Source organism: Micropterus salmoides, unplaced genomic scaffold (genome assembly GCF_014851395.1).
Source record: "Micropterus salmoides isolate LMB-PRFRI ecotype aquatic unplaced genomic scaffold, ASM1485139v1 Ms_hic_scaffold_16, whole genome shotgun sequence".
In the NCBI taxonomy this organism is placed as follows: domain Eukaryota; kingdom Metazoa; phylum Chordata; class Actinopteri; order Centrarchiformes; family Centrarchidae; genus Micropterus; species Micropterus salmoides.
The window spans coordinates 27596654-27620965 of record NW_024040707.1 but is presented as its reverse complement, the minus strand read 5'-3'; the positions used below and the strand labels follow the sequence as shown (position 1 = coordinate 27620965).

At 40.1% G+C, this 24312-nt stretch overlaps 1 protein-coding gene across 3 annotated transcripts in view; it reads right to left on the bottom strand.

The window, feature by feature from the left end:
• nphp4 (nephronophthisis 4) overlaps positions 1-24312 on the bottom strand; it is a 197005-nt gene that overhangs the window by 156787 nt on the left and 15906 nt on the right. For all 3 annotated transcript variants that reach the window (XM_038723621.1, XM_038723620.1, XM_038723622.1), the window contains exons 3-4: positions 6973-7142; positions 4870-4934 (exon numbers count right to left, since the gene is read on the bottom strand). In XM_038723621.1, coding sequence (XP_038579549.1) covers positions 4870-4934; positions 6973-7142 — 235 coding nt within the window. The remainder of the gene's footprint in view (positions 1-4869; positions 4935-6972; positions 7143-24312) is intronic.

Sequence of the window (24312 nt, the reverse complement as noted above, 5' to 3'; positions counted from 1 at the left end):
TGTCATACTTTACATTATCTATCACACTCATAATACAACTTCTTCTTCCTGTTACATAATTCCTTAGCTTGCGGTAAATGTGTCAGTCTGATATGTAGCTTGACTCAATTGCCATTTCCTTCGCTTCATCTCTGTATCAAACAATCCTTCAGTTCATCATCAATCCAGGGGGATCTAATAGTTCTGACTGTTCTTTTTTTCCACAGGTGCATGTTTATCAGTTACCTTCATCACTTGCTTATTAAAGGCTTCAAGTGCTTCATCTGAATCATCTTTCATTAACACACTTCCTCAGCTTATTTTTCTCACATCCTAGATGAAAAAGTCTTCACAAAAGTGTTTGTATGATCTCTTAACAATGATCTTAGGTCCTGCTTTAGGAACCTTTGTCTTCCTCACTATTGCCACTAGCTTATGATCACTACAACCAACCGCATGCCTCCGCAACAGTGAGAAGCTTCGTCTTAAGTGGACAACATAATGAGTTACAGTCAGTATTCAGAGCCTCCAGGAAATAGATTTCATTATCATGATCACACACCTTATCTCACATTTCACACAATTGCTCTAGATAATTGCAATTTCCACCAGGTGGCCTGTAACTGCACCCTACCAGTAGGGGATTTAAATGGGGAACATGTACTTGAAGCCACAGTGCTTTGATCTCTGTTGACAGTAGGTCCTCCCTTAACAGGTATATGATTTTGAATATAGATATGCATTTCTATATATTCTATATTATATCCTTGTATATTTAATGCAGACTGTTCAAATGTGGATGTCTCAGATATTGATAAAACATGTATATTATCTAATAATAGGAATTCCTTGATTTCACTCAATTTATTTCTCAAGCTACATATGTTTATATGGGCTACCTTTAGTCCTTTTTTAAGTAGTTTAGTTGAAGTCAACATTTTTAGTCATTTCAGATCTGAAATCATATTCTCTGTTTGTTAAGTGATATTAGAGCTACAGCCAGGCCATCCTTTATTCTGATAGCATTTATTACTACACATAGTCACACACCGAGGGCTGGGCGATATGGCCAAAAAGTCATATCCCGGGACTGCAAAATTTATATTTGCTGCTAAGCGGGTGCGTGACACACACACCAGCGAGCCACATACAGCTGTCTCTTGATTTAAGTTAAAACGTTTCAACATTACTCAAAATGTAAAGTAGGGATGAAATGGTATGAAAATTTCATGTCACCATTATAGGGACCAAAATGATCACAGTTATCAGTATTATCACGGTATTGTAAAAATGTGCCAGAAAAGATTAAAATGTACTGATACACACACTGAAACCATTTCAACAAGTTTGATATTGAAAACTACAAATACAATTGCCATTTTGTTTGCATAAAAAATAAAATAACAGCAAATACCTTTTGTAAACATATGAAAATCATCTAAGTGTGCATTATCAAGATTTTATATTATATAGGTAATACAATGACCCCGTGGACAATTACATGAGAACAAATAAGTCTTTAGAAGACAGTGATAGTAACTGCAATGAGCCCAAAAACTGACATAAATACAGAGCAGTCTGTAGCGTTTATAGATATGGTGGTTGGTTGACTAAACTGGGTAACGTGTTGTGCTCATGTTCAAAAGCACATTCACTAAGTAGAGGGACAGATGGCTTTACTTGTTGCCAAAGTAACTGCTAAGTGCTGCTAACAGTAGCTACCGTTAGCCAGTTTCTTTGCCTGCCCTGAGTTGCTGGAAGTTTTGTAAAGTGGTGTAGTGTGTAGGTAAGGATGACTCATCTGTTCTAGATAATGGCGTAAAGAAATAGAATAGAAGAAATAAAATAGAAAAGAATAGAAAATAGAATAAGTAAATTTCCCTAACATTTTATTGTTGCTGGGTTTTTTATTTTACTTTTAATGGACACATGTAATATGTTTTATACTTTCGGTGAATATAATCCAATTAATCTTATTTCCAGACTGTATGGACACCTTATTTTGAAAACCGGACATTGTCACTTGTATCCCTGTGCTAAATTCATCAAGTCCAACCCAATTTGATAAATTATGTTGTATGTGGTTCTCGTATCGCGTAACATGAAGACTTCATAGCCTCTCTTCAGGTAGGACTCTCATACTGCAAAACTTGTCTTTGTCGCTAACCTGCCTGTCAGCTCTCTCTGGGCCGGCTTGAATACGTGTGCACTCCAAATTTAGGTGCGGCTAGCTAAATCGTCTTCTAACTAGTAACAGAAACACACTGTTAACTTAACCAAGTATTCATAACATACTTTCTCTCATCTTACAAGGGCAGTATTTATGTTAATTATTAAAACATCGGTCTCTTTTTCTCGCTGCAAATCATTTTACCAGAAGCAACTGTGCCATGACAACAGTACAAATCAAAACAGGTTTGTCCTCACATGCTATATGGTGACTTTGACACATTGGGCACCATGTGAAAATTCATATGTAAACTAATTTTGGAATATTCACACGCTGCCGTTTACCACCCCAACTTTACTCTTGTTCCCTGAAGCAAATGTGTTTATTAGACTGCAGCATTTAAACCCAACTTCATTTGGAACACATCAAGAAGTAATAAAGGTCTTATTCTTATCCAGCACTACAGTATTTTCAAAAACAAAGTCGTGGGAAACTGAATTATGAATAATGTGGAATTTGTAATGAATGAAGAATAAAAACAATGTCAGCCTCCAGGGCATGTTTTCTCATTATAATTCTTTAACACAATCTGAAATGGATGACCGCTATAAGAAAGTACTAATTTCACTCCAGCACAGAATGCTTAACATCAAGCAGCATACAGAGACTATGTGTCCCTGTCACACTGCATGAGAATAAAAGTGATATAAAGAAATAAAAAGGGGTTCTGACCATAAAAGAGTAACACCAAGAATGGCAGCAATATGGCCCTTAAAACAAAAAAACAACGTTTCACGAAACAGGTGGTTAATAATTCAGCGAGCATAAGAGACTGTTTGAGAGAAGGTTTTCTAATATTCATGTGACATGATAGCCAAGACAGGAACTCTCGCTCTCACTGGGCACAGTGTTATTCATACTGTGAGACACTATGGTGTTTTGTAATTCATAGCATAGTTTTTAGGCCAAGCGAGGACATATCTAGACCAACCCTGAGCTAAAGCAGCCATCTCAATAATTAAAGAGAATTTGTTGTTAAATGCTAAACTAATGTAGGTCTAATATTCAAAGATAATCCAAATTCCCTAAAACACCTCACACTTAAAGCAAGAACCAAACTGCCAACCTCCAGGACTGGAGGTCAACAGTTATATTAAACCCTTCAATCAAAAAGTATTAACTTTCTTCATTACCTACGGTTTATGTAATTGTTACATATCAGATTTCAGACGTCAGATTTAGGTCCACATTTCATCTTCATAAAGTCCTTACTCTATAGAAAATAGCTACAATTGTACTCGTGCCAAAAATTCCCAGTCCCATAGGGCCCAATGGCTTTCGTCCAATAGCTTTGACATCGCTCATGAAGTGTGTTGTCTAGTGTCTAGTGAATGTCTAGTGAAGCACTAGCATTTTCCCTAATAGTAGCACTTTATTAAGTACGCCGACTGCCTTGGTGAGCCTCCTATATGATGGGCTATATGAACAGGCAACCTGTTCTCATCCCATGGCTTCACATACGGACGTTTTGTCAAGACCCCTTGGCGTCATTTTTAACGCCCTGGGTACCTTTCAGTGTCGTTTTTATACATGTAAGGCTCTGTGGTGAAGTTAGCAAGAATAATTATGCGACATCTGGTTAGAATTGTTGTGAAACATTGCAGTTTGGTTAGGTTTAAGCAACAAAACTGCTTGGTTAGGTTTAAGAAAATATTATGGTTTGGCCTAAAATAACTTCAAAAATAACCCAAACTGGCCTTAAAAGAAAATAATGGAGATCTGGATGGTCAATAATAGGTTGACCATGGCTGCCTGGCTATACTTCCACATGCCATATGCCAACACTACAGTCTAGTATTTGACTTTCTTTTAGACGTCTGTTAGACCGGCCTTACATGGCAGTCGACCCGTCTTTATGTGATGTTAACTGGCAAAGAATACTTGACAGAGAATCCAACTTTTCTTTGATTTCACATTGTGGTAGATACAATGACAGCTGATGACCTAATTATATTCTCTGCATCTTATGTTTTCATCTTAACATTTCACTACCCATTATGCTGCCCTTTTTATTGTTTTCTGTGACTGCTGCACAATTTTAAGTTTCCATTCCGAATATTTATTTTGTTTTTCCTCATAAAGGTTTGTACTGGGAGATTTTCCAAGTCAGCAAGGTTTTTGGACGGTGGTGCCAGTTGAGCTAGTAAGTTAAATGTTTTGCTATTCAATCAACTTTACTTTACTATAGCATAAACCATCCCTCTGACACTTTTTCATCTTACTTTGTGTGCAGTTGTTACATCTGTCCCAATTCATTCTCTGCCAAGCTAAATTAACACAACAAGGTCCTCGTTAATGGATTACAAATAGTCACCTGATGACTTAATCCCTTTAGACTGCAGGAAGTCTCACTGGTATGATATTATGTTACATACACACAACAGTTCAGTTTGCTGTAACATGGTAAATAACAAAACTGTGGGGCAGCACTGCACCCTTTATTGTCGACAGTGTTGTCATGTGTAGCTACAAACTGTGTGGTTGTCAAGGTTCTCACCTCAGAAAACACAGGTGGTCTTACTGGCCTACTAAACGAATACTGCTAAGCCCCACATGTACTGTGGCTCTCTCAGTTTTCCTGGTACACTACTCTAGGGATAAATAAAGTCAATGGACCTAATACATACTTGTAAAACATGGCAAATAAAAAAGGTTCTTACAGTCAACAGTGTCCTTCAGCAGGGGATGGAGGAGGCTTCTTGGTGATCCATGGTGTAGATTCAGTCTAGGAGATAAATTGAAACCAACCTAAACGACTGAATGAATGGAGCTGCTATAGGCTCCCACATGACAAAACATTTGTCTACTTTTGTGTTAGCTATATTCCAGTGTCTAAAACTGGCGTCTCTCAACCAAACTAGCTCCCTGGCCACCCCATCTAAATCCCCACTGCTGACAACACAGCAAACCCAAAACATCTTATGTGAAGTAGTAGTTCTGCAAGCATGCAGAAAAAAGTAAAATTACAGCTGTGCTACATATTATTGCAAAGGCTGAACAGCTACAGTGGGGGAAAAAAGTATTTGACCCCTTGCTGATTTTGCAGGTTTGCTCACTTACAAAGAATGCAACAATCTACAATTTTAATCATATGTACATTCTAACAGTGAAAGACAGAATCCCAAAGAAAATTCCAGAAAATCACATCATATGAATTTATAAAAATTGATAACCATCTGATGAGGAAAAACAAGTATTTGACCCCCTACCAAACAGCAAGTATTCTGGCTCCTACAAGCCAGTTAGTCTTTCTTTAAGACACAGCCCCAATCCCAACCAATTATCTACATCAAATACACCTGCCTCACCCCGTTACCTGTATAAAAGACACCTGTCAACACCCAAACAACCAGCATCCAACATCACCACCATGGGCAAGACCAAAGAGCTTTCTACGGACATCAGGGACAAGATTGTTGATCTGCAAAAGGCTGGGATGGGCTACAAGAGAATCGGAAAGCAACTTGGAGAGAAAAGATCAACTGTCGGTGCAGTTATCAGGAAATGGAAGAAGCACCACACCACCGCCAACCTCCCTCGGTCTGGGCCTCCACACAAGATCTCGCCTCGTGGGGTGTCCCTGATCATGCGAATGGTGAGGAATCATCCCAAAACCACAAGGGGGGAACTGATGAATCAACTGAAGGCAGCTGGGACCACAGTTACAAAAGAAACGGTTGGTAACACACCACGCCGTCAGGGATTGAAATCCTGCAGCGCACGCAAGGTCCCCCTGCTCAAGAAGAAACATGTACAGGCCCGCATGAAGTTCGCCATTCACCACCTGGACGACTCAGAAGAGGCCTGGAAGAAGGTGATGTGGTCAGATGAGACCAAAATAGAACTTTTTGGCCTCAACTCAACTCGTCGTGTTTGGAGGGCAAAGAACACCGAGTACAACCCAAAGAACACCATCCCCACCGTCAAGCATGGTGGTGGCAACATCATGCTTTGGGGGTGCTTTTCAGCCAAGGGGACGGGACAACTCCATCGTATTGAGGGGAGGATGGACGGGGCCATGTATCGTGGAATTCTGGACCAACATCTCCTTCCCTCAGTGAGAGAGCTGAAGATGGGTCGAGGATGGGTGTTTCAGCACGACAACGACCCTAAGCACACCGCCAAAGCAACAAAAGAGTGGCTGAAGAAGAAGCACATCAAGGTTCTGGAGTGGCCTAGCCAGTCTCCAGACCTGAATCCGATTGAAAATCTTTGGAGGGAGCTTAAAATTCGAGTTGCCAGGCGACAACCTCGGAACCTGAATGATTTGGAGGCTGTCTGCAGGGTGGAGTGGGCCAACATCCCTGCCGAAATGTGCACAAACCTTGTCACCAACTATAAAAACCGTTTGACATCTGTGCTGGCCAATAATGGCTTTTCTACAAAATATTAACATGCTGTTTGTCCAGGGGGTCAAATACTTGTTTTTCCTCATCAGATGGTTATCAATTTTAATAAATTCATATGATGTGATTTTCTGGAATTTTCTTTGGGATTCTGTCTTTCACTGTTAGACTGTACATATGATTAAAATTATAGATCGTTGCATTCTTTGTAAGTGGGCAAACCTGCAAAATCAGCAAGGGGTCAAATACTTATTTCCCCCACTGTATAAGTATACAATACCAAATACGCTGGTAGTGCCTAGATGATATTCAAGTACCAACCCCTTTGCCACAACCATACCTGTTTTCCTTTGACCATGTCCTCGTGAGAAACCTCATTATTTCCTGGCTGTGTGTAAATAAGAATGGGCTAATCACCTTCTGTCCCCATCAGCAGCCTGAGCCTCTGGCCTGTTGGTGAAAAGCTCCAGGACAGTGAAGCCTCGCCCCAGGGCCTGCTGGGAGCCATCTGGCCTGGGTGACAAGGACACCAGCTCCAGTACCACCACCATGCTGGGCAACCGCAGAGAGGTATGGAAGTACAGGACCTACAGAACCAAATAACACATGGAATGAAGACAGATATTTCTGATCTGTTGAGAATGCAGCTTGGATTTGATCTAATTTCAATGTCTGTGAATCTAAACATAGTGTTAATTTAAATGACACCAAAGATGTAATTCTATCATCATGACCCCACTAGTTCCCTAAGATTACCTTTGGTTTGGGGAGTAAATAAGATGGTGATCACCTAAAAGTTAAACAAGGTTATAACGTGACAATGAGGTAGGACTTTTCTTATGTAGACTATCTGCAGAGAAAAGCTAAATAAGTGTAGCAAACTAACAATAATTTTTTACATTACTAATGAAAGCAATATTCTTCAGACTGTCAAACATTGTCAAACATAAAAAGAAAAATCATTATTAGTCTATTAGAATACGCTACCCCTGATATCTTAAATAAAGATGGCATAATATAGTATTTCAACATGCTCCCCATCTCCGTACAGTACACATGGAGTGAGTAGTGGTGCAATATAAAATGATTCTGTGGTGGGAGCATTATTTGATAGGGGATATTATATCAGAATACACTACCCCTGAAATGATGTTATAATACAGTATAATCAAAAAACAGAATATGTCATAATACTGTGAGAGTTATAACTTTATGGGATTGGAAAAGGGAACACATAAGGTAGCATTTTTTGATAGGGCAGAGCGACTCGACAGAGTCTGCTGTCGATTTGCGCTGCGGTAATAGCATTTTTCGACAAGGCAGCATAGATCGTCAGAACACCGGCATACTATACATCGATCGGTCACCGATCGTAATCGGCCAATAATGGCTTTAACTAGTTTGATTGGTGGTCTCTAAAAAGGCCGATCAGATGATGCAATACTCGACAGGAAAAAATTTAAACAGCAGCTAAAGTGTTTTCACTAGGCGGTCTGAGCAGTTTTCTAAGCTAGCTAGCACCAAAGTCCTTTCAAACAGACCCAGTGATCTGTGATCGGTATTGGCCGATACTGCTTTCAGCAATCGTTGATCGGCCCAAAAAATCCTGATCGGAGCAACTCTACCAGGGACACTGAGATTTAATGGCTAGTAACACATAGCATGAATTATCACCAGGTTTATCAGATTTTTCTACAAAAAAAACCCAAACATTCCATTAGAATAATGCTACTGCGGTACCATGCGTTCCACAAGGCAATTTCAACATGTATTCCAGATGACTGGTATACTGAATGGCTCTTGATGGCGACATCATATGACAGGAGCTACAGTACATACATACATGTCTCAAGTGTTAGAGAAATAACAAAACAATCAACCAATCAGAGCTTTGTCAGCAGGATTAAGTGAATGGATATGTCATCTTCCTACCAAGCTACATCCACATAGGTGTTTACACCTTTACAGGTTGTTGTAAGTCAACCTACATTAACATTAACAAGGCCTGGGGGGGCTGGGCCCCCCTGGACCCGTCCTGGGGCTGGGCGGGGTTGTCGCTGACTCTGGGGAGCTGTCGGTGCTAGAGGGGCTCTTGCTATAAGCCCTGGGCTGAAGGGACCTGGCATCCTCCTGCTTAGGGGGGTGGGAGACGGGACTGAATGATGGGCCCAGTCAGGAATCTGGTCCCAGTGAGGAGGACCATTCTAGCCTCCCTATGACCTCCTTCACCTTCCCCCCTTTGGTCATGTCTCACTACATACACCCTTAGGACTCTGGGGCGTTTGGTGGGTGGGGCTGCTTTATTGCGGCTTCGCCCTTCTTCCTCCCCCAAATGGCCGCCCCTCAATTTTAATTACACTTTAGACACAGAGGGCTTGTGGGGTGGGACGGCGGACTTTTGGCGGGTGCACTGTGACCTGCGCGGCGCGTTTGCTGCCGGGCTGGGAGTTGCTGCTGGTGTTGCTCTCTGCTGGCTTTCACTGTCGTGTTCTGCTGCTCGCTCTCTCTCATTTGCCCGACCTTGCACGTGGGGGGCTGCCGGGCATTGGGTGTCGCCGTGCGCGCGCAGTGCATTGATGTTGATGATTGCGTGGCATTTGGGCGTTTTGGTTGTTCGCTACATTCTTTAACAGGCTTATGTGCACACACGTACACACACACAGACACATAAAGTCTCACACATAGACACAAACAAATGTAGGTTGTCCCTGGTAGAATTATTCCTGATGCTTTTCTTTCAGTTACTTATTTAAATGAATTGTTATTATTCCAGCTCTCGTGGCTGTGCTGTGTTGCTTACGTAGTGTGCGTGACTGTTTCTTGTTTTCATTTTTCTCTTAGTTGTCTTACTATGTCAGCTGTTTATTGCTGCTGTTCGGCTGGGTGTCTTTTACTATTATTTTTATTGTTTGTTTGTTTGTTGTTTTTCTCCTCCCCAAGCCCCCCTCTGTTCTATTGCAGGTTTTGTTGCTTTCTACAATTAGTGTTTCCCTCTGCTATTCCCTGTCTCTTCCCTGCCTTCCCCTGTCCCCACCTTCCATCCCCCTTCTCTTGCAGGTGTTGTCCTTTCTCTGTGCTGTCTGTTTGTCCCCCCCCCCCCCCATCCTCATGTCTGGCCCCTGTCCTGCCCAGTGACAAATCAATACATAATTAAATAAATAATAAAACAGACAAGTATATTAATATTCTCTTGTTAAAATAAAATCTGTCTGGCACAATATGGTATCCAGCTCATCATACTCTATACCAAGTGCTGGTCAGGACAGGTTTTTAAAAAAAGAAAAAAAAAAAACATTAACAAGGCCCGGGTCCCTCACTGACACTACCCCTTCCCTCTCAAATACTGTTTATCTCTGCACATGTAAATTTTTTATTATTTCATTTCACATTATTGCACATACCCGGCATATTGCACATATTTGTTTTAAGTGTTAATCACTATTCTTTTTTATATTTTGTCAATTTATATATTTATATCATCTCTTTATTCCATGCCATCTGTCTATTCCATATTTATACATTTCAAAATTTATTTATGTCAGCAGTATGTTTGTCTATGTGTAGCACCTTATCTCCAAAGCAAAGTCCTTGTACGTGTAAAAACAAAGTACTTGGCAATAAAGCTCCTTCTGAGTCTGATTCTCCTGATTCAGAAAACTCTTAAATAAGCATTTTTATTTGATCGATGCAAAAAATGTGAACTGCTTCATGCATTACAATCATGAAATGTACAATTTGTTGGGTATTAAGGCTGGGCAATGTCTATAAAATTTCTATTGGACGATGGCATTGCATGCAGGTGGTGGTGGTGGTGGGGGGGGGTGCAGTCATCTTATGTGCATGTGTTCACTCAGATATTACTCTGTTAAAAACTTGGCAGCCTACGACATTACAAGTCGCGGTGGAAATTTTACAAGCACAGACCAGGTAAAGCAGCAGTGAACACACAGGGTGCAGATGTTGTTTTCAATTGTTTGATAGGCTGCGTCAACAACCCACAAGCGGCTCACCTGCTGCCGTGATAATGGCCCACGGGTGGACAAATACGGAAAAACAACGAGTTATGTGTCTTTTAGGCGACTTTAAAAAACGTAGGATGGAGAAAGTGGAGTACACTGAGGAGGGGGAAGACCGAGAGGGCCAGGGCAAGCAAAAAAATGAAAAATTTAGATTTTTTGCCGGGGGGCGGGGTTTTACAATCACAATGTCTGCTCAAGCATTGACCATCTGTCAGCCACTGCCAATGGACGATGGCATCGTCTATCGGCCCAACCCTATTGGGTATTATCCCTTACTTAGAAAGATAAACAAATTGTTTCTTTTATCCAATTGTTGTGCTGCTTTTGATTCTCCAACAAAAGGTGTGACACCAACATGCTTCTCTCCATATTGCAGGTCACTGAAAGGACTGAGCCAAACATCCAGGGGTGACAAGAATACTCAGGATATGACACCAAAAACTCAAGAGTCAAGAGGTGGGTACGTTCCTCTGGTAAGAAGACTCTTTCAGATTATGTTGGGGGTTCACTTTACTAAACAAGTTCTTAGGAAGACAGTCAAGCCTTTTGGGAGTATGTTTGTAGTCCATGCCAGGTAGGACCAATTGTTTACAGACTCTGATCTGCCTTTCAAATTCTAAATAATAGCCTACCTACACTAGAGCCACGCCGCTTAACATGCACAAAGGCCTGAATATGATAAAGAGACCCACAAATTCTCTGTGATCCATTGGTCCCCAAGCACAATAAAGCCTGTTATTTTTCAAAACCATAAAGAAGAACACGACAGCGTCAACAGAATAGAAGACATGAGCTACCTTGAAATACAGAGCCAATTTCTCCCAGCCACTGTGGCAGAGCCTGCTCATCTTTAGACCCAGCTATCAGCCACCAGAGAGCTGTATATTCAAATTCAAAAGCTCTGAGGCATTCCTATTTCAGCTACATCCGTCTTTTATCTCTGTGCACAGTGAGTTTAAATGACTAGTTTTCCAAATACAAACACTGCTGAATACAAAAGGTGGAAGGCAAATATACTGGTCTAGCCATGGTTTGATTTACTTATTGGTCTGTTTGCTTGTTTTTATACATTCATAGGACATTACCTTGTTGACAAGGAAGCTGAGATTCACAAAACAAATGGGTGAGTCTGCTAGGATTGAAGTGGTGGTGATTCAACATTAAAATGTTGTGCAATGCTTTTTCAACGCAGGCCAATGAGAGAGAATAGGATGAGTAACAATGGTGGAATTCAGACAGATATTCTAGCTGCAGCAAATCTTATTCTAGCGGCTGAGTTGAGAAAGAAAAATAAAAATAAAAATATCCCCCATCCCAAAATGCATGTCATTCAGTATTCATGGACTGAAAACTTTACTTTCACTCACTGTATTTATTTATTTCCCAAATCAATGCCTCATCTTTGTATGAACTTCTCTTGAACCTATCCCAAGCTGTATAAACAAGAGATTGAGGAGGGATCCATGTTTTCTATCATGTTCACCCAAGTTTCCTCCCTCTGTGATAATGGTAAAATTTGCATTGTGGTCAAAGACGTCGTCCCCAGTCTCAGAGCAATCCAAATGTGGACACTGTTCAGGACGGATTTCCAATTCAAAGGTAGAATTCCTGTTTCATCTGCCTCACTGCTTTGATACACCTCCAAATTGATTCTGTTCCAATCTCAGAAATTAAATAAATAAATAAATAAACAAACACTCTGTCCCCATGCAAATTTTCCCTTACTCAATTTGCAATAATTCGGATTTTCAAAAGGACGTTGCCAAAGCCCAAGAAAACAGCCATGACTAGTTATGAATATTTTGAGACAGGCAAGCTAAACTAAGGGTAAAATAGTGTCAAGTGCCGATTTGTACATTTTTCCCCACAATGGTACAGCATGCTTTAGCCGCACCTTGTTTTGCCTCACAATGCCCTTTTCATCTCATTCTCCAGTACAAGTTCACAGCTGGAGATTCTTTGGCTGACCTGTGTTGTTTAGATCCTGCTTAAGAGCAGGGCTAAAGCAGGTGCTACAGATGATGATACAAAGAAACCAATGAAGGCAATTTTTGTATGCTGACCTCTCATTCAACCCTCTGTTCAACACTATCTGCAGCTGTCCCACAGTGAAAGCCTTCCAGTCTAGGACTAGTAACTTAACACTAAACTTTTTATTGTATTGGGGCATTCTATGCATTCATAGCAATAGTAGAGAGACAATGAGGAAGAGAGAGATGGGATTAACATGTTAAGAAGCTCTCTGGCCAGATTTGAACAGTCTTAAACCTAAGCCACGGGAGCACCCTTGAGCAACGTTTTTGATTTAATAAATTGTATGTACAGTCATATTATTGTTCTATTAATAACAGCCCGACTGATAAGTCGTGCCGATATTATCGGCCAATATGAGCTAATTACAGATAAATGGCTATCAGTGTTTATAACAGCTAAAAAATGACTAGTGAAAAAGAAACAGAGAGACAGAAGATGGCCCCCTCAATCATGTTATGAGTGTTGTCATTGTATAGTCTGTCCACCAGAGGGCACTCTGAAACTACCCTGTTACATAGATGGAACTAATCAACCACAAAACACAACGATCAGCTGTACTTTTTGTTCAAAGTACTATTTATACTATTTATATAATAAAGTTTATTTTTTAAACTGCATTATGTCATGTTATCTTGGTGAGGAATAATTTTTGTTTGTTATGTGTTTCTGAAAATCGGAATCTAAAACCCTCAAATATCAAAATCGGAATTGGGCTTAAAAATCCGAAATTATTCGGGCTCACCTATTAATTGATCCAGTCTGTCGCTATGATTCAAACGGACATGCTTTAACTTTTTCCAAATTGTGTAATTATGTCCTACAGACCGAAAACATCTACTGAAATCTGACTGATGTAATTGCTTGTTTTTTTATTCTTGCGTCTTGAGTTGTTTTTAAACTTAAAACATTTCTAAAAAGGCCTTTTATTCCTCAATATGCTCTGAATGTAAAGGTTGAATCCATCTGGTCACCATCATACGCAGGAGTTGTGGGAGACCTACAGCAGCACCTCTTGTGTCGTGTGTGCTGTATCTGTCCTATAGAAACACAGTATGATTCAATAAAACACTGTATAGTACATTAGGATTGGGCGGATCAGTTTCACAGAAAGAGAAGCATCTGTATTTTTGATAGTATTGTTAGTCATATTGTTGGGATTTCTAAATACCCTGGTATGTTGTAATACCTTGATACCGCACAAGCCTATGCTATGTTTATTGATCTTCACTGTATATTGTTTGTCAGTTGAGTTTTGTTGTTTTACAGTAGATAACCTTTTGATATATGAAAAGGTTTGAGTGAATTGTTTATTTTACAATAAAGGAATTCTGAATTTTACATACTGTTACACTCATGCCTGGGCGCAGCTCAAAATTTGTACTATTTTAAGACCAACATATAGCACTACATTTTTTTTTTCTACAGAACTTTACGGTAAGACAATGAGATCTTGCTCCTTCGCATCACCACGGGAGTACTGGGAGATGTCACTGAGAAAACAGCTTGCATCAGCGGCAACGCCAGGCGCAGCATATGTCGGACCTAATGAGAGGTTATACTCGCAGCGACTCTCACAGGGGTAAATATCCGCCCCCCCAACACTGGCAATGGGGTGACATTAAAACATAATCAGCAGAGAGGCATATAGCTTGAAGTCTCTGTCAGTACCAACAACTAGTCTGTCTGCAGCTTCTGTGATCACAGATATCATTTGTGTGTGAATGTGTATCTAACCTATGCCACATTTTGTGACAAACTGAATGGGTTCAGTTGACATGCCAACTATATATAGCAGATCACTGGACAATTACTGTACATTAGTACATCTACAGCTAAGCAAGTTCCTATAGAGAGTCATCACACTGGATCCCCTGGTTTGACAGCTGGTTTATTTCTACACTAAACCATGAAGTTGACTTATTATGAACTGATATGTGATAACCTTTGATTATTACTATTACTGGGTGCTAAACAAGCAGTGTGCTCATAGTACTAACAGAGAGTGAAAGCTGAGGTTAATTTTCCCCGCCCTCTCAAGGTGGCTGCAAATGGGTATTTGTTTTGCATAGAGGTCCAGTGCAACTTGAGTGTAATCGACAGGGCACTGTTGTTTCGACCCCTGGAGGCTTCCCAAAAGTAAACCAAACAGGGCATTTCCATTTAGCCAACCCGCCGGCTGGTGGGCTAGGAGCACTAGTGTCAGCTACATGGGACTCACATGTTATGCATGTACCTGTGTGAATGCATGTGACTGTGTGTGCATGTGCGTCTAAGATGAATAAGGGCTACCATCATTAAGCATAGGAAAAAAGCACATAAATACAAAATCAGGCTTTATTACATTATATAAGTGTTCATTTAACTGTGAGCTCCCACTGTACAACTACAACATTTGTTGTCACCATAATGTGCTTTCACCCTGGCAACGGGTCATAGCTCAGCTCATGAAGTCCTATGAAGCAAAGCAAGCACATGCACTCAGGAAGATTCTTCGCTGTAACACTTTGATACTAGTTTTGGCAGCATAGCCAATGCCTTGAGGTGGAGGGCAGAGAAAGAGAGAAAGAGAGAGAGATGCAGTAAGTCATTTGACAGGCACAGAACCAGCGGGTATCAGCATCACAAATCTCCTCTGTGTGAAATTCTATGACTGTCACCAGCATAGGAGAGATGAGAAATGGTGGTGCAGATGATAGAGGGAGAGAAAATGACAGGGATGGAGGCTCCAGACTTCCTTATGGTCAATAATCTCACTGGATCGCAGCTCGGTAGAGAGGACTGAATATGCATATGGGATAGCTGAATCGAATAAACTTTAAACAAGAGGTATTCACAGGTCCAAAATGTTGGACCTGATGAGAAACTGACCTGTGGAAGACCTACCCAAAACAGAACCAATCCAAAAAGAAAACAGTCAGAAATTGTCTGAATTAGACTGGAGGAATATTAATCCCAAACAAATGCGCCACCAATTTCAGAACAGAATACATTCCCCAAGAATCAATGTCATGGAAATGCATTCCGAAAAGAAGTCCCAGTCTGAATATAATTTGGACCCAGCCAAATTCAGACCGCATAATCACTGCCACCATCGCCAATGTTTTCAGCGATTCAGATAGGTATGCTGCTGTACTCATCAGAGCTTTGTAGGTGGGATTAAAAATGGAGGCATTATCTTCCTGTACCAGACGCAGAGAAAAAAGTAAAAGATGTGCCACAAAAAAATGGTGATGAAGTGGGATTGACGCAGCCAAACTGGCAGTTGGAAGTGGAAATAATGAGTGCTAAATTGACAATTTCTTCGGCGTGAAAAATGTTAAATTAACTGCTAACCACTTCTGTGTCAACTCAAAAAGACGGGACAGATATGTCAGTCACTATTTAATGATCGGGCAAAATAACACCACCTCCCAAACAGAAAACGGTTGTCTTACACATGATGTCAGACTGATTACTGAAACAAAATGGCAATTAGTCTGATTATAAGGATACTCTGGTGCCCAGTTGAGTCTCAGTTACAAGGAACTGAGTGGATCTGTGAAGACCTATTCTTTGGATTCCTCATCTATTGTTAAATACACCCACGATTCATAATTCTTACCATTGTACTCCATCTAACACACATAGGGACGCATAAAAATACCGTCATCTTGAAGAACAGTGCAAACTTGACAGCAGTTTTATTTCCTGCTGAATAGTTGGTCATTTGGATCCTTGTAAAATTGATCTACACATGCCTACACCATTACCATTATACTTTCCTGAACCTTTATATTCTGTATAAGGAGGACTGTTCCTCAAGATCAGAGATTCAGAAGTGGAGGAGGCAGCTAGAGAAAACCCGAACCATGACAAGTGCAAAAAAAAAAAAAAACAAGCAGTGTGATGGAGCTGATTGAGAAGTTGAAGGCAGAAAAAGGTGTTCTTTTCTATCCCCTGAGTGACTGGTTCAAGGGAAAAAAGAGGCTTGGGCTGCATTAATGAAGGCAGTGAATGCTGTGTCCCCTGAAGTGTGCAATGTGGCTGAAGGGGAAAAAAGTGGTTTGATATAAAATTTCATGTCATAAGGACAAAACAGAGATGGGGAAAAAAACAGGTGGAGGACAGAGAAAATTTGATTTATCAGCCAAAGATAAGAGAACTGCAGCAATTACTGGAGAAACAGCCCAATTATGTGGAATCCCTCCAAGGAATGAGGGCGACAGTGATGCGATTTCTATCTAGCAATGACTTTCATCGAGCAGTGATTTTCATTTTACTAAAATCTCCATCTGAGGCTATTTTAGGGAAGAGAGAATATTAAACAGCTGTGAGGCTATTTAGAAGTGACCAATGTTTATTAGGACTCCTAGCCTGCATGTATACAAATAAACCTACATACTCCTTGGGTACCGAACAAAATGTATCCATAGCACAAAGAACTGAAAACTGACATCAAATGTTATATTCATAATCTTGTTTGCTTATTGTTTGACCACAATTAAAAGGTAGATAATAGTAATAATAATAAAGTAACCAATAAAGATAATTTGTAGGTGGACATGTTCAACATAGAAATCATGTACATTAGTACCTTAATTTATAGTCAGTGTAGACTGAACATATCCTTATACTGTACTATATTCAGTGAATGTATCATCTGAGTTAATTCTAAATTTGTTCACACAGTAAGAACTCAGTTTACCATCAATATATTGTATTGTGTTCATTTTTATTGAGGATAGATCGCAAAATCCATCTTGCTACACTGGCTCTATGTCCACTATCTTGCAGTCCTAGATCTAGCAGCATTACCTACACATCAATACCACATCAATGCCACACACTCCATTGTCCTACGAGTTGTTGACAACTGGGAAGCTGAAATTGAGAAGCAGCAAAACTAAGTGTTAAATTACATTAAAGGTGGACTATTTTGCTCACTTCTATTTCTTTATTTTTATTCTGGGATTGCACTAGAGCAGCTTTGCATAGGGCTGGGCGATATGGCCAAATATTCTATCACAATAAAACAAACCAGACGGTTATTTGCGGTTTTCTTTATGGTCTGAACATGACAAACACTTGATCACTTTACAACTCTAAGGTAGAACAATCAAAATAATTAAGATAAAATCTATTTTTATATATATATAAAATTACGCTTAAAAAATGTAGCCCCTTTTCCTCAACAAAATAAATATCTTAATTGAAGAATTAAGGGCTGATTCGTTCATCATAAAAAAATGAATAAAATCAATCAATTTGTAATATTGTTATTGAAGAAAATTATATTGCGATAATTATCATTTTTGTTTTATTGGCCAGCCCCAACTTTGCATGATTGAATGACATGTTCACACGCTAACTTGTTGTAGACTTTGTGGCTGTCTGGGTGGAGTCAGATATTCTGTTATGTCTGGTGAAGTTATGTCTGGTCGAGCTTAGTAAGGAAGGAGGAACGTGGCCCACGTGAGAGTTGTTTTAATATCCCACTAATGCAATATAATTATTATGAATTGTCCCCATAAATAAGTGGACATACATTTGAATATTTCTATATTTCTATGCATATTTGCAGGATAAATTCATTGATATTGATTCCATTTGTAACATTTTCTTTCTCTCTGTTGGAATTTTATTCACCCACCACATAACAAAATGTGCGTAAATTGTAAAACACAGAATTCAGAAAGATGTAAATGGAAAACATGGAATTTGGGAAAACAGATTTCGGAAGGGCCCTAGATTACTTTTACATACAATATGTTTACGTCATTATTTAAAACCTTGGCCATTTACATTTATTCATTTAGCTGACACTTTTATCCAAAGTGACTTACAATTGCTATACATGTCAGAGGTCGCACGCCTCTGGAGCAACTAGGGGTTAAGTGTCTTGCTCAGGGACACAATGGTGGGAATCGAACCCAGGTCTCCCACACCAAATTTTATGTGTGCGCCATCACCACCCGCCACATTTAATATGAACATCAGACATGGTAACATTATATTATATATATGACAGAAAATAAGGGAAAGCGTGAAAGAAAAAAGAATCTTCAGGTAACATCCTCTAAAGACTATGACGATCATCCTCCAGCTCCACAGTAAGTGCGGCAAAGGTTCACAAATGCATTGTGTACATGAATCCAAATACTACTGAAAAGTGTTATTACCTGAAAGAAGCAAGCAAAGTCTTTCTCTCTAGATACACAATGGGGAAGACAGACACTGACAAAGATGGATAAGGGCTCCAAACTGACTCGGGTGTAACAGATGAAGTTGAAAACTGACTAAGATCCTGAAAGCAGTGGGAATGTCAACTCAGAGTTACATGTGTCCTGACAGCTTTTATGCCCTGGATCCTAGCCAAGGCTAGCTGAGGCAGATGAGAAATTAACAAGATAAAAGAAGAGCAGCAATGCAATAATTCTGACATTTTCCTTACAGCTAACTTGCTTCAATGACAGCCCAAATCTACTGTCAGCATCAACACTGAATACAGTTTCCGTAATACATGCACACAGTGAAAATCTCCTCATCAGCACAACTCCCATAACCTTTTTCCCCATTCCTTGTTTTTAGCTTCAGTGCCTCTGGTGTTTGCTGCCTTGTCCCTGACTCCAAGAAAATCCAAAGATTCTGCATATTCTACAACATCCCCCACCTTTGCCAATGACAGATCTCAGCGCTCACTGGGTAAAGCCTTAGTTTGTCAACCAGGTTTTGGTCTCCTGACATTTTGTAAATACTGTCTGAAATGCCTCACAGACACACTGACTGTAAATGCTGGAGATGCATCACAATAAGGGAGAAATGCAGGAAATATACAAAGATGAAAGGATAAGAGGAACGCTGCCATACTACCAAATTCAAAAAGGTAAAGTTGGAATTGACATGTCAAAGCCAGAACAACAAAGTACAAGACAGACAGAATCTCTCTCTGTCTCAACGTCTCTCTTTACCGCTCTACCCCACACACAGGCAATGTAGACCCCGGGGAGAGCTGAGAGAATTATAGGGACGAGCTCACTCTCTGTGTTTGTTTTTGTGTGTTTGAGTGCGTGTGTTTATGGAGGTCCTCCATATGTGTTTGCATGTGTGAAGGGAAAAAAGGGAGTGACGGAAAGACAAAAGATATATGGATGGAGAAAGAAGAGTGGAGTAAGAAGTCAATACACACCAAACACAGTAGAAAAACTCTCTCTCACACACACACACACACACACACACACACACACACACACACACACACCTCCTCGAGGCTCTCATCTCTCCCTCCTGTCACCTCAGCAGCAGCTCTTGCGGCCCTTGAATTCCCTCGATCACACACACACCTACAGTATATAGCTGTGTATTACGGGGTGTGCCACTCCAGTGTGTAAAGCTGTTAAGCAGCAGCTGCTCTGCTAGATGTTTGGTCCCCTTGGAGCTGAAATATTGATCAGTTCTTAGGCAAGGCAGCGGATTCCGCGCCCATCCCCATGTATAATTGAAGTATATATCTCTAAGTGTAGGATGCCAGTTGGGAGAAGTAATTAAGCATCGAGGTAAGATGAAGGCCTGTCTATGCTGCCATAGCAGGTCCTTTGTCGATCAATCATATGGCTTTTTACACAGGTGGGCTTCATAGGCTCGCCACATTTACTGTAGGAAACACCATTCCTTGTAAAAGACAAAGCAAGACTCAATATAATAATAGTTCATGTTTTACTGCTGTCCATTTATCTGAGCACTTAGCAGTTCAAAGGAGGAGATGTAAGACTCCTTTGGGACATTTTGGGCTAGTGAGCACAATTCACACATTATTTATAATTTACATTTAATCGTATTTCTGATGGCTTGGTGATTATATTGGTGTTTGAATTTAAAAAGTTATAACAATAAAAAAAGATTATAATGATGAAACTGGCGATTGTTATTATCATTTATTATTGTAGAGAACAATAAAAAAAAAAACATTAATAGCCTGCTTCACCTCACTGAGGTTATACTTCATGCAGTGCACCTGGGGTTGTAAATTATTGTATAGAGGCATTATGCGCACTGAAACATAATATTACAGTTACAATTACAGTGTTTTGTAAATTGCTTCTAGTGAGACTAAATTAAATTAGCTTTAATGATCATACAGGTAATTTTTTTTTATTACTGAAGGATTAAAAAAGCATAGCTGTTTTCATATAACAGTGTGTGTCATTTTAAAGAAAATATTTTTGACAGTTTGAATCCAAGTTATGATAGCATATTGATAACAAGAGGCAAATATAGTAAAATATACAATATAGGCAAAAGGCTAAAGGCTACTTTTAATATAATATGTTACCGTACAATAAATTAATTGTAGGGCTGGGCACATTAATGCGTTATTATCGTGTTAATGCATTACTTAATTAAATATTGTATTATATTAAACAATTATTTATCGCACGTTAACGCAGTTTTTATTATTATTATTATGGTTATTTTGAAAGTCAGGAGGGGTGCGATGTTGATCAGCCTGCAAAATCAGCCACCCAAACAAGCAGCGGAGGGAGGCTTTGGCAGACTACGCAGGATGCAGTGTGTGGGAGAAGTAGATAAAAGCAAGACAAGCGATCAAATGCCATAATGAAGTGGATAACTACACACTGCATGCTGATTAGTACTGGACAAGATGTCGGTCTTAGGAACGTTCTTAAAATCACAACGTATTCGCTTGGCCCCACAGGGTTGCTCTTTGCTCCAGTGATCAGACAGGGAGACGAGCACTCTGCAAGTAAACGGCAAGCGCTCTAAGGAGAGTAATAATAATAAATAATATTAATCTTTATTTGTAGAGCACTTTTCAGAAACAAGTGCTTTAACAAGCGTAAAAACAATAAAACACATAAAAACGAATACATGATAAAAGCAAGAAAACACTTAAAAAATACACGTTTAAAATAAATATAATATATAAATAGAATAGAATAAAATAAAGTCAAATAAAATCGGGAAAGGCTCTCCTACAAAAGTATGTTTAAAGAAGGGACTTAAGAGTTCACTGACTCAGCCGACCTGATTTCCTCGGGCAGGCTGTTCCAGAGCCTCGGAGCCCTGACAGCAAACGCTTTGTTTTCAGTCGAGACTCTGGAACAGACAGCAGACCTCTGCCCGAGGATCTCAAACGTGCCGGTGAGTATGGGACTTAAGGGTCAGAAATATAACAAGGCAGGAGGTCATGAAGAGCTATAAAGTGATCAATAAAATTTTAAAGTCAATTCTAAAACATACTGGGAGCCAGTGTAGTGAAACTAAAACAGGGGTGATGGGGTCATATTTCTTTGTTCTGGTTAAAAGCCTGGCAGCTGAGTTCTGGACAGTCTGGAGTCGATCAATAGATTTTTGGGTTAAGCAAGTAACAAGGCTGTTGCAGTAATCCAGAGTGATGAAATAAAGGCGTGTAAGATGGTCTCAGTGTCCTTAAAAGTTAATATAAATTGTATTTTTGATATTTTTCTAAGCTAAAAACATGATTGCATAAGCTTTGTGGTGTGCTGCTCAAAACTTAAATTACTATCGAACCAGACACCAAGATTCTTTACTAGGGAACCAGCAGATGGCAGTATTTGCTTTGCCATCTGCTGGGACCCAATTACCAGGATCTCTGTTTTGTCTGAGTTCAGCTGGAGGAAATTATTTGACATCCAATTTTTGCCTTCACAGATGCAGTTGGTAAGTGGACTTAGCATTCCAGGGTCTGTGGATCTGATGGGCAAGTACATCTGTGTGTCATCAGCGTAAATATTAAAAGGGTGGTGGTTAGGGGTGGTGATGACGCAGGGGATAAGACCCATGCCTTTGATGTGAGAGACCCAGGTTTGAATCCACTGTGAGACACCAATGTGTCCCTGAGCAAGACACTTAACCCCTAGTTGCTCCAGAGGCATGCGACCTCTGACATATATAGCAATTGTAAGTCGCTTTGGATTAAAAAAAAGCGTCAGCTAAAATCATAAATGTAATTTAATGCAAAAGAAATGGCATGTTTCTGGATAATGTGTCCAAAGGGAAACAAATACAAGGAAAACAAAACGGGTCCTAAGACTGACCCCTGAGGCACTCCAAATTTAACTGGACAGAACGAAGTGACAGTTGTTCACAGACACACAGAACCTCCTATTTGACAGGTAGGATAAAAAACATTTTAAGGCAGTACCAGAGATCCCCACCCAGTGCCTCCGTCTGTCCAACATGATGTTGTGGTCAATGCAATGCAAATGCATTCAAATGCAACGCTAAGGTCCAGGAGTACTAGGACTGAGTGCATGCCATCATCAGCAGACATTAAAAGGTCATTGGTGACTTTAAGCAGGGGAGTCTTAGTGCTGTGGTACTTCCTGAAACCAGAGTGAAACTTTTCAAATATTTTGTTATTTTCCAGTACAGAGAGAAGCTGTTTGGACACTTTTTTAATAAAATCTTTGCTATTAAAGGTAGTTTGGAAATTGGTCTAAAAATTGGAGGGAGGGAGGGACCTAAACCAGTTTTTTTTAAGTGGGTTCACACAAGACGTTTTAAAATAGTCAGGGACACAACCAGTAGATAGGGAGCTGTTAAAAGCAGAAATCAAATGGGGCCTGACAGAATCCATTACTTTCAGTAAAAACTCTGTTGGTATTACATCAATGGGCTAGAGGACACACTCATTTGTGATACTGTTTTTAAAAGCTCAGACAAGTCAATGGGATAAAACTGGTTAAAACTGTCTTGTTGCTGGTGAGGCATCTGCCTCTTACCTCTGAGTAAGAGGCAGATGGGGTAATAGATGCTCTGATTGACACCACCTTATCAGTAAAATAAGATAAAAACAATTCACAGTCATCATGCTACCTTGGCCAGGTCTCTTCTAAAAGATTTTTTTTTTTTTAATCATTACTTCCAGCTGAGGCACAAGGAGGGGTTGGGTTTACTAGCTGATCCACAGTCTTAAACAGAAACCTTAGATTGTGTTGATGTGTAGTAATTAGTTCAGAAAAATAGTGTGTTCTCATGTTATTGTAGTTAATTAATAAATCCTTCAGACTGAGGTAATGGACTTTTTTCCATCTGCGCTCTGCTTTCCTTCATTCCCTTTTGGGCTGCGAATGCTGTCATTTATCCAGGGCTGTTTATTAGCTGTAGATGTAGGCCTAACCTTTAGAGGAGCAGTAATATTTAGTGATGACAAGCAAATATGATTGAAGTGATCAGCCAGATTGTTGGTGTTGGAATCAAACAGTTGTTGGCTTTGGCTCTGAAACAATGTGCAAAATGTTGAAACACTTTTATTCATTAAGGATGCGAGAACACACAGAGCTTGTTGAGGCAGTATGAGTAACGGGTGATTCACAGTTAAAAGCTATACATTTGTGGTCAGATATGGTCATATCCACTAATTCCACAGAGGAAAGTCCATTGTATGACCACAGTTATGTGTTTGCCCAGTGTTTTGCTGCCAAGTGTTGTGTTGGAGGAGCAGTAACAGACCTAAGAGAAGGACTACCCGCGGGTGCAGGGTAGAGACGGCCTCCGGAGCATCTGAGTACAGCCTCCTTCAGGATCCAACTTCGGGAAGCGAAGGTCTTTGACCGGGATGACGACCGCTGATCAGGCCCAGCGGTGGATCGGCGGACCAGCCAGTGGAGGAGATGCAGCAGTGTCGGCAGGCACTGTCCGCCAAAAGGGATCCGTGTCAGGAATTCTTGAAGCAGTGGGTGTA